Source organism: Chelmon rostratus, chromosome 1, assembly GCF_017976325.1.
Source record: "Chelmon rostratus isolate fCheRos1 chromosome 1, fCheRos1.pri, whole genome shotgun sequence".
Taxonomy (NCBI): Eukaryota; Metazoa; Chordata; class Actinopteri; order Chaetodontiformes; family Chaetodontidae; genus Chelmon; species Chelmon rostratus.
This window is the reverse complement of record NC_055658.1, coordinates 10,401,351-10,412,473: the sequence shown is the minus strand read 5'-3', so window position 1 is coordinate 10,412,473 and position 11,123 is coordinate 10,401,351. Positions and strand designations below refer to the sequence as shown.

At 42.7% G+C, this 11,123-nt stretch overlaps 1 protein-coding gene across 4 annotated transcripts; it reads left to right on the top strand.

Moving 5' to 3' along the window:
• Positions 1 to 230: 230 nt before the first annotated feature.
• Positions 231 to 10,886, top strand: marchf7 (membrane-associated ring finger (C3HC4) 7). 4 transcript variants are annotated; one of them, XM_041940775.1, is made up of 12 exons: positions 231 to 372; positions 1,867 to 2,001; positions 2,542 to 2,731; positions 4,026 to 4,172; positions 4,333 to 4,504; positions 6,286 to 6,471; positions 6,560 to 7,772; positions 8,223 to 8,392; positions 8,484 to 8,587; positions 9,633 to 9,737; positions 9,959 to 10,007; positions 10,186 to 10,886. In XM_041940775.1, the coding sequence occupies exons 3-12, from the start codon at positions 2,552 to 2,554 to the stop codon at positions 10,272 to 10,274; spliced, it is 2,415 nt and encodes an 804-aa protein (XP_041796709.1). In that variant the 5' UTR covers positions 231 to 372; positions 1,867 to 2,001; positions 2,542 to 2,551; the 3' UTR covers positions 10,275 to 10,886. The 4 variants fall into 4 exon arrangements, with proteins under 4 accessions (XP_041796709.1, XP_041796717.1, XP_041796731.1 ...); XM_041940783.1 differs by lacking the exon at positions 1,867 to 2,001; XM_041940797.1 differs by lacking the exon at positions 9,959 to 10,007.
• Positions 10,887 to 11,123: the final 237 nt, after the last annotated feature.

Below are 11,123 nucleotides of genomic sequence, written 5' to 3'. Positions count from 1 at the left end.
CTTTACTTTTAGTACTTTGAGTACTTTTTTTTTGGTGGTATTGATCCCCAAACATGATGACATGTTAACTGTAGCTGAACCACATGGTGGCGCTGTTTCACTTTCCCTGAAAATCATGAGGCGTGAGCTTTAATTATATCAGTGCCACAAATCAGTGTCAGTTCTTGTCGGGCTGCATTACTGTAATAGTTGAAAATCCACTCACAGAAACGTGGATGAACCACGTGCACAAGGACGATGAACCTTCTCAAAGCAGTCTGCCAAACCGTCCCCTCCGGGTCGTTGTAACTTTAAATCACCTGACTCGCTGTGTAACCAGCAGTCAACACCGACGCCATCGTTCCTGCTGTGCTAAAGCAAGGCATATCAAAGGTGAGGATGTGTGCTGACAGTGCATTGTGTTAACGTTTAATAAATTGTCACTTGGTACTTGAAACCTGTTGTCTCAAACGAGCACCACTCAACGTTTAATTAAGCGCCACTGAATAGCTAACGTAATATTTCAGGACTCATTAACGCCAGCGCACAAATGTCAAGCTAACCAGCTAGCTTATAGCTGGCAGTTGTCAGCCGCTGTAGCGGACAGCTCTGCCGAATCGTCAGAAAATAGCAGCTGAGCTATTCCGTTACCATATTTGAACGACCACCAGAGTAATAGTTGATATTTAATGACAGCTACTTTGCAAAGGCTAAACACGCAAAGGGGCGTCTTTTTCCTTATTAGCTAACGGAAGGGTCAACTGCTAACGTTGTTTTGTAGCTAACCTGAAATTAACCGTTACGCATTTTTGGCACATAAAATGTGCATCGCCACCGAATGTCTTTGGCAAAACAACAGTAAGGTTAAGTTTCGACCAGGAAACGTTAACGGAAATAACGCTAGTTTGAGGTTAATGCCAATTATTGGGATTTAAACGTTATCTAACGCTCTACGGTCAGCTAAATAGTTAGCTAACTAACCTAATTAACCTTATTTGAGATTTGGTGGCGAGGAGACAGTTCGTAAATTATCAGTCAGCAAAGCATCTATAGGCGTCAAATAAGCTGACCAAGATGGCGAGGCAAGCAGGCAGGGTAATCCTGTTTCACGTCGAAATATTACCAAGTCTTACGTTAAAGTGAATGACTGTCACTGCTTATACTTTTTATTCAAATAAGGTGCTAATTTACCGTTATACTAGCAATGCTCAGGTTAGCTAACATTACGAAACTATAGCAATCCAATAAACAGCTCTCTATTAAAACATACCCTCATGAATGTTGTGATAATTTCAGTTGGACGCTGTTTCATAGAAGTTGTTAATTCACCTTTATGGTCGTTTATGAAGCCAGTGATTTATGGTGCTGCTGAGTTGCATTACCCTCATTAACCCAGCTGGGTTGGGCAAAACACACCTCTCTGTTTAAGGCAATACAATTCTGGACCGCCACAAACCACAGTCTGCAAAACGACCATAAAGTTGAGCCAACACTTGTCTGAAACACATGCAACAGAAACTGAGCATTATAAACTTGGTGAAGGTAGGATTTAATTGCAGCATGTTTGTCCTTTAGACTACATTAATTTTAGTAAGGTGTACCTTTATAAACTGGCAACTGAGTATATATCCCAGGATACATGCCACCTGCAGCTTGTAATATAGCATCATATACACCATGTAGTAGTGAGACACAACCAACACAAGTGTTTAACCATGATATGCAAATGTTTTAGTTTATTTCTATTTAACTGTCTTGTTTATTGCTTAATAACACATTTGCATTTTCCTCCTTGTATTCTGCTGTAGGTGGTTTAAAGATTAAAGTGCTGTGTTGTGGTTTAAAATGTTCTAGTAATCCTGCCTTATTTACTGCTGTTCATTTCAGTCTGACAGGCTGCTGGCTTGCTGAGCTATCTTTGGCCACAGGTGCTAGAGCTAATGTCCATGGAGCCATATCACTACCAGGGAGTAACTTGTACTGTACCGCCTTATGTCAGAAACTCTCAACTCTTCCTTTCAGGTTGGCTTTCAGCTAATACATCAATAGCACTTAAGAGAACATTAAAATTTGCTTGACTCTGGACTGTGTGTTGGATATCGTAATGCAGCTTAATAATGAATGATCTCAGCATTAGTAACTGTTGTAGAGCACCCTGTTTGTTTAGACATGCAACTCAGAGTGCTACTGCTTGCTGAAAGTGTCATATTGCTGTGACAGAGTTCATAGTCCCTAAGATAGGCAGTGTGACCTTGATACCAAGTCCAGGAAGCAGCATGGTGGCAGGTTTTGGTGTTTACAGACACATCTGTCACGTGTGCTCCATCAACAAATCAGACATGCTCACACATCGTCCCACCCAGCCTCGTTGCTTACCAGATCGGTTGCAAAAGGTTGCATGCCCTTTTAAAATCCTGTGCTGCAACGTGTAAGCTGCCCTCCCTTTCCATTGGGTGGGCAATAACTGAAGCATTTGTGAGCAAGTTCTTCCCACTTCTTGCCAGCACGCTTCAACTATCTTACAAGAATATCTTTGGATTTCTCATCCTCATGTCCCAACAGGCAATCCGTGATGGACTCCAGGTCTCGCAGACTTCCTTGTCTGCCCAGTATAAGGTCGTCCTACACATCCAGTCCATCAGTGTCCTCCTCATCGCTGGGCTCCAGTAGGTTGTACAGTAGGGAGACAGTGCTCAACAATGACCGCTTCCCGAGGGCATCATCATCTTACAAAGCAGATCTGGACCATCAGGTAGGCTGTAGGCTTATACTTCAGGTTTATTGCAAAGAAATCACTTAACCACCACTCAGTGGTTTGCTGTATCAGTCTTTATGCCCTGTATATGGTACTTAATCTACTTTAGAGTTTCTTAGGTATGTGTTTTGATTTTTAGCTGTCATTGGAGATGAACACCAGCTTCATGTAATTCAGCCCGGGACACATAGGTCAGGCAGGGTGATAGCGTTGTTAAAGTTCGATAAAACAGTCCAGAGCAACAACAATAACAACAACTGCACTTGCTGGGCCCATGGCATCCTACTGCATCTGTGTTGTTATTTGACTTGGGGCTTTACTCGTCCGCCTTTCTAGTGTATTCCAGAGAGAGGGCATTCAAGTAAGCTATTTTTCTTCCAAGTTTCCGTAGGAACATGGTACAGTAGCTAACTAGATGTATCAATGGTGCAACAGCAGACACTTTGGAGGTCTTTTTATAGGGCAGCCTAGATTCCTTGGCACACTTTGTGTGTATTTTAGTCCTGCGTCCCATCAAGGCCCATCTCAAAAGATAGTGTTACTGTTGGCCTGGGCCCTGTTTAGTTGTTCCTCTTTCTTCAAGAAGAGCTAGCTAGGTGCAAAAACCCCACAAACAATTTACCATTAACGATTTAATTTATTATGGATGCTGAGATGAGCACTGATTTATGCTATCCTCTTAAAAAAGCATGAGTTCAAAGACGAATCTGGATTAGTTTTTCTTCCAATGAGAGTCACATGAACACTTAATACAAACTCAAATGGGAATGTTTACAACAAAAACGAATTTTTGTGCAGATTTATTTGGAGTTCTACAGTTACACGCTATTAAAGATATCCTGGAATTTTCCTGGAAACAGATATGTTTACATTCAGTGTTTCTCAACAGAACACACCAACCTGTTTGAGTGCATGTTCGTGCTATTAAAACATTACCAAAGCCACTTTGGTGAATATTTTGAAACCCATTGCTTACTTCTGTGTTAGTGTCAGCCAGCGGGCTTCTTCTTCCCACACATGTTTCTTGGCATATTGCGGCCACCAAAAAAATGCGAGACTGTTGGAGTTTGTATTTCACCACATGCTTGCGCCTGTGCTGGTTGGGCCTAAGATGCAAGATAAACAAAATGGGGAACCACTCATCAAGTAATTACTCCATGGTGCCACTAGTGTTTGTGTGATTGTCCCACTACAAGGAGACAGGAAGCATTGACACATTTTTGTTATACACGTTGGCCGAGGCATGAGCACTAACTATTGCCACGTGTTTTTACCTTCTCTCCTTTTGAAGAGTTCTCGTCTCCTGGGGTCGCCCAGAGACTACAGCAGCTCTGACAGTTGCTCCACCAGCTGGAAGTTACCCTCTTCTCGGACAACCTCCAGCAGATCTTATGACCGCCCGTGGGCTGAATCCTCTCTCAGCAGCAGGAGCAAACTGGTACTGGAGCCGTACTAATTAATAGCAGGCAAAACACAGCCTGGTCAGATGTATTCTTTAAAACTTTGAATCATTTTAGAGTAGAGGTTAGAGGAATCTTTCTGAATGATATCACTGAAATATGAATGCATTTTTTTAATGTCTGCCTTCATTTTCCCAGACTGATTCTGAGGGGAGGTTGGGGATGCGCTCAGTTCTGTTGAACGCCACTGATGATGGCGATTCTAAAAGGGCCAAACTGTCATACAGCAACAGAGGACTGTACTCAAGAACGCCCAGCACCTCAGTTTCAGGATCCACCTATTCCAGTAATGGGCTTAGCAGTGGCAGAGGTACATAATACCAGACTTGTGGAAGTCATGAGAAAAACTGTTGTCCTAAGGAACACTTATCGATCTTTTGCACCTGTTATTCTCCTGATGTTCTGATGTGGGTTGGACGTGGAGATCGGACATGTTAATTCACACTGCAAACAGTTTGTCCAGAGCGCAGCCCCCACTACCTGGCTTCTTTTTACTATGTTGTTGGTTCATTAGCAGTAGAGGCTAACACAGATGACATGAAATACCAGAAAATCAAATGATGATCATTCACAGTCAATACACAGGACATACTTGGTATTCAGTAGTGTGTTGGGTATCCCGGTTTGGCTTCAGTGCAGGTGGTAACAGTAGTGAAACAGTGGTGCATCTGTGATAATGTGGTTAACATTAGGTCCCATCAGTGAAATGTCACCTTAACCACACCATTTAAGCAAAATATGATGATGAGTGTTGCATTTAGGGAAAACTGTTTACATATTCAAAAAACAATAATAAACCATATTTAAATAATTCTTAAAGGAAACATGACTCTGACCTGGAGTGGTGGGCTACTGGTGCCCATATATGGTTGCAACAGTGCAGCCACTGTCAGTCTGATGTGGAAATAATTTGCTGCTTTTGAATCAGTGACTCTACACTAATAAATGTCTTCACTTGGTGTAGGTGTTGGCAACTAGAGTTTTGTTGTCAGTCGTGCTCCAGGATCAGGTTGCACCAGCTAGTTGTAAATCCATTACTAACACTGTGTGTAAAATCCTTTGTAACTTATTAACTACCATTTAACTTTATTTATCATGTGCTACCATTAAAACTTAAGGAACGTCTTAGCAAGTAATCACTTTAGCAGGAAACACGCGGCACTTAATCAACTATGTATAAATAGGAAGTCACTGCAGGATCACACAAGCTGATATAACTGCCAAAATAATAGTTTTAGAAGGCCAAATGATACATTAACGTTACTGATGATCCCTTGTAAATGTAGACATGACTTTATTTATAGACACACATGGCGAAATTTGTGTGTTTTAGGTGTAGTAGCTTTCATTGAATTAGAATGAGAGGGAAATATGTGATCATGCTAACCTAACAAAGTTATTTGGTCTAATATTTGAAATTTTGTAACTGAAAGTATATTATGTGGGGAAATCTAATTTTAAGAACTTTTTTACTTTTTAGACTAAACAGCCTTTTAATCAAGTATGAGGACCATCCCATTGCCTCTCTTTTACTTTTCACTCTGAACGGGTATATGTTAGCAAGCTAATGTAAGTTAGGAAGCTAATGTTGTCATTTGGTTCCGTTAGCTACGTAACAGACCTAGAATTTACTGTGTGTAAATACGTAGTGTCTACTAATCTCGATTGTTTTGTGTGGTGCCACAGTGATTCATAAATCTCTGCTTTGCGTAGCTATAACATAAGTGTTTGCTAAGTCCAAACTTGTAACCAGCTCCAGATGTTGAATTTGCTGTAACATGGGAGTAGCTTGCGGAGCGAAAGCCTTTGCACATGGCCTCTGTCAGCAGTAGATTCAAATGCAATTCATCATAATATCAACTAGCAGTCACCAGACATAGATACTTAATACATAAACGTCTGGACGCATAAGTAATTAGTGACGATTACGTTGAAAAATGACATTTTCTCTGCCTGTTTTTGGTATATTGTATCAGAGGTTTTGAATGAGATGTCAAGTCCAAATGCCAATTATTCCCATCAGTTTTGAACTTGTTTTTGAAAATGAACCCAGCAAATCTCAAAACAGTTTGTCTACTACTTTCTTTACAGGTGCAGGCGAAAAACAAAACGACACGCTCAATTCATCATGGAGCTCATGCCGTTTACTCTCACGGTCGTCATCTTCCTCAGCAAAGCCACTGTTGTCCAGGAGAGAGCTAGAGACAAAGAACGAGCCCAGTCTCTCAGGTTTGGGAGAAAGAAGGACTAGTACTGCTGGATTGGCTTCTTCATTGTGTAGGCATATTTATTGATGTAAACACACACACAGAGTACGCAACCTGCTTAAATGTATTGTTATATATAAGCCAATCTCTCATTTCAGATCAGACAGACAGGGTGACCTCCACATATGCACAGGGAGCTCGCCCTAAAGAGACTACCTACCCTCCCTCTTCCTCCTTCTCCTCGTCTTACTCCTCTGCTGCTAGAGAAAGCTCCCTTAATCGCCACCTCTTATCTTCCACCTCCCACCGGTCTTCTCCTCTGGGCCGTGACTTCAGCACCAGAAGCACAGCCCGTTTCTTGAACAACTCATCCACCCTTCACTCATCTCAGGAACAAACAAGGAACCCGGAATCCTCCTCAGATATCTCCTCCTCCTCCTCCTCCTCTTACTCCTCCCGCACCCCCTGGTACACATCTCCCCTGGCCAGACCAGAGGCCACGCTCCCTTCTAGGTCGGCCCCTGAAGGAGGAGAGCAAGAGGGCCGTCGCTCCACTCGTCACCTTCTGTCCCGTCTCTTTTCACGCCGCTCCAGCCAAGACTCCTCTAGTGGATCGTCCAGCATTCGCTCCCTTGACGATGACAATCCGTCAACTGGTGGAGAGTCTGTGGACAGTGACGAGGGAGCCAGGATGTCTAGTGTGGAGCCTGACGCTGGAGGTTCGGAGGCAAGCTTGGGTGTCCTCAGGAATTGTAGAGCAGACCTCGCCCCGATCCGGGAAAACGACAGCAACGGCTATCGTAGTGGCTCTGCTCGGCCCAGGATGTCATTGTGGAGAGAGCCCGATGTTAGCAGCAGTAATAACACAAGCAGTGGAGGAGGCAGCAATGCCTCCTGGCTCTCCTCCTCCCTCCGTGGCCGCTGTCCTCCCCTTCTCTCTCGCCTCAGAAGACACGCCAGGGATGAGAGCACACACTCAGCTGCAGGCTCAGAGGAAAGCTACAGCCGCCCGCAGCATTTACTGAGAAGGTGGGATAATCTCGAGCACAACGCATCACAGGATGATGATGATGATGACGACGATGATAAAGATGATGATGAGGAGGAGGGTGATGAGGATGAAGAGGAGAAGGAGGGAGCAGTTGGTTTGGAGGCATTTGGTGCAGGTCGTCCCGGCAAACTGGAGGATGACCCTTTGCCTGAACTGGAAGATGCCTCTGTTGACTTTTCTCCACGCCGCAGACTCAGGGTGTACGAAAACATGTCAGTTCCTATGCGCCCGCCGAGTGGTGTGGAGAGCCAGCAGGAGGGCCAGAGGGAGAAGTCCATTTCCAGTAGGGATCAAGAGAAGCTGCGCAAGATCAAGGAGCGGTAATAGATTTTAATCTCCCTCATAATAACGCATTTACTACTTCTTGTCCTCTTAAAAAACTGCATTGTATTAAATAATGTGCTTGATTGGTGTCTCATTGGGAGTTGGATAATATGAAATCAATTTATTTTGTATTTTAAGTACAGTGATCCTGTTGGTTCAAGATGTCTTTAACCTAGCTTAGCATGTTGTTAGCATAGCTCAGTTAGAGTTCAGACAGGTTGCATCATGTGTATGTAACATTTAATAGAAAACAAGATATTCTGGAGCTGTTGATGTTCCAGTTCAGCCCACTTTATCACAAACGGCTCATTAAAAGTTAAGAAAAATATCTGGGACAGCACGCAATACAGTCCCTGAACATGAAACTTTTCATGTCTGAAAGGTGAGATGTATGAAACAGGCACTGTATTAACAATGGAACTACATATCCTCCCGTCCTGCTACAGGCTGCTGCTGGAGGATTCAGACGAGGAAGATGGCGACCTGTGCCGAATCTGTCAGATGGGGGAGGAATCGGCATCCAACCCCCTGATTCAACCTTGCCGCTGTACAGGCAGCCTGCAGTACGTCCACCAGGAGTGCATCAAGAGGTGGCTTCGCTCCAAAATCGGCTCGGGTAAATACGAACCTCTTACTTGGCTGCAGCTTCCACCAAAATCACATCTTGTCAAACAAATGACTGTGAGTTTGTTTTCTCTCTCTTTTAGGCACAAACCTTGAGGCCATCACAACATGTGAACTCTGCAAGGAGAAACTGCGTTTGAACATAGACAACTTTGACATCCAGGAGTTATACAGGACACACGTGCAAGTGAGTCACCATTTAATTTCCTTTTATGAGAGAATTTAAAATTCACAGCACCCAATACATGGCTAATTACTTGAAGCAAATAATGTATGCTGATTTTATAAGACACATAATGAATTGATTAACTATCCATAAAAAACGTGAACGACCTCAAACACCAGGGCTGTACATGATTTACTTTTACACTGGTGCTACTGAGGTTGAAAGTTTTGTTGCACAGACCACAGAATTGTAGCATGAGAATAAAACATCTGCTATTATTTCTAAAAACAACCACAAGTACTGCCATCCATCACTTCGACGGGCATGTGACTGGCAAAGGACAATAATGTTAACAAGAATAAATGTTATAAAACTATTACTGTTACTATCTTCAAAGATAAAGTATTTTGGTATGAAAACTTGCATTTTTTGTTTAACCAAGTATCCTGTATCATAAATACATTCAATTCAGTTATGATGATTTTAATTGTTTACTTACCTCCTGTCTTCAGGAGGCGCAGCTTCCTTATACCAATATGGTGGCCATTACCTAGTAATTGTGGGAAACATGGCCTCTATGCAGCTAGAGACATGATTTTTAGAACGTCAGTCTGATAGCCAACAATGTATAGCATGGAGATCAGAATGAGGTGTTTAAATTTGGACTAAAATCACACCAAAACATCAGTTAACAGTTGCTGTTTACTGCACAGATGGTGACAGATCGAGTGGAAATGAGTGGACATGCGAAACAAACGCAGATGCTTGCATTCAGGGCGCGAGAGGCTCGCGTAAGGATGTGAATCATGCCGAGATGTTCAGATCTCGACCCAGCTGAACACCTACGGGAGATTTTTAACCAGTGTGTTAAATAGCACTCTTGCCGCCATCATCAAAACACTACATGAGGAAACTGTGTTCGTCCCCTCCAAAGAGTTCCAGAGAATCTGTGTCATGCAGCACTGAAACATGTTACTGAGGAATTTTATGTTGTCGTTATTTTGCCCGTTTGTGTTCTGGGTGAAAACCATGCAGTTCGCTGAAAGGCGTTTTTCTTGCTTCACAGTCAGAATATGATGAGTTCATCAGCAGTGGCCTCTATCTGGTGGTGCTGCTGCACTTCTGTGAGCAGAGGTTCTCTGACGTCCTGGGAGCAGTGGATGCAGCCGGGGTGAGAGCACACGCACATTGACCCATTTACCCATAGTGCTTATTCAGTATTACAGTTGATCTGACAGTAGTCTTAACTCTGGCTGAAAGAGACATCTGTATTTTATTTCTAGCTGGTGTATACTCACGTTTCACACTGAACCACCAATGAAAAAATGTTTGTGTTGAACTGTGGTAAGAACACAAATCTTGAAAAGAGAAACGTCTTCTTTTCTCACCCAGTTATTCAACCTGGTGAGAATTCTTCATGAACACATGGACAATCTTGAAAGTACGTTGCTCAATCCTTCTCTCCTACGCTTCTGTACTTGTTGAAAGGCCGCCCTCATGTTTTAAGCTGCCGGCTTTTCCGTGCATCACAGTAAACTGTAGACCGCTCAATTGTGTATTTTCATTGTTTAGATTTCTTTCGTGGCTACAGAATTTGCCTTTTTATCTCTCGATTGCAGTCCTCCACGGTGAAAGTGACGCAGAGAGCCGAGACAACAGACCGTCTATTGATTTTTCCGACCTGGACGACGATCTTGAAGACGAGTGATAGTCGTGTGAAAGTGGTGGAATGAGGGGGGAGAAAAAAAAAAAAGTGGGTCAGAAGTTGCAGGGCTTCTCATTGCCATATGGTAGCTCACCCAGTTTTCGCACATGCTTCTACATCATCACATTCATCAGAAATGCAACGGCAGTGAGAAATGCCGACTGCACAGAACGGGTCTCGCCTTTGTTGCAGGTGGCTTTTGCAGATATGCAAACTCGAACTAGTGCGTAAAAATATTTTGGTTGACACCACCGTGTTTGTTTCTGCGAGAGTGCACTTTATTCAGTTATAATCAAATAAAAATGCAAGTCTTTTTAACTGTGATACCACAAGTGCTTTAATGTTAAAAGCTAATGGCAGAAATGGAAAAAGCATGAAAGGGCAACATTGTGCTTAAGGTGTCGTGGTAAGACAGATGCTTTTTGGAGGGAATATAAAAAGTGGTGATTATTCCTTTTATTGTCCGTTTCTCTCTCCTTTCCCAATGAGAATATGTTTTGAAAACACTTAACCCATTGAACTTTCTTCATCTTGTTTGTGTTTGAAATGCTTTATGTATGTACAAATTAAGTTTTCATGCTTTGAATTTTGGGAATAAAGATTGAATGCAAACTGTTCAGGCTTCTTATTTACTGTTATACGCTTCCTATTTTCTATTGCTGTTGCAGGCACAGCAGTTTACAAGGAGGTGCCTCTTGTTAGAACCATGCTGATGTGCCAGCTAGACATAATTCAGACACTGATCAGCTGTGGTTTGACTAAAACAGCCATTAAACGCTGGAAGACAAAGATTTAGAAGTTGTAAAAGTTGTAAATACATCTCAATTTTTCTATATGCAGTATCGGTGGAAC

What these genes read in the sequence shown, in the direction of transcription:
- marchf7 (XM_041940783.1), top strand. Translation starts at nt 2,552, where the DNA reads ATGGACTCCAGGTCTCGCAGACTTCCTTGTCTGCCCAGTATAAGGTCG. An exon ending in AAGCAGATCTGGACCATCAG is followed by an intron (nt 2,732 to 4,025) that starts GTAGGCTGTAGG and finishes CTCCTTTTGAAG; the next exon opens with AGTTCTCGTCTCCTGGGGTC. An exon ending in TGGATTGGCTTCTTCATTGT is followed by an intron (nt 6,472 to 6,559) that starts GTAGGCATATTT and finishes CTCTCATTTCAG; the next exon opens with ATCAGACAGACAGGGTGACC.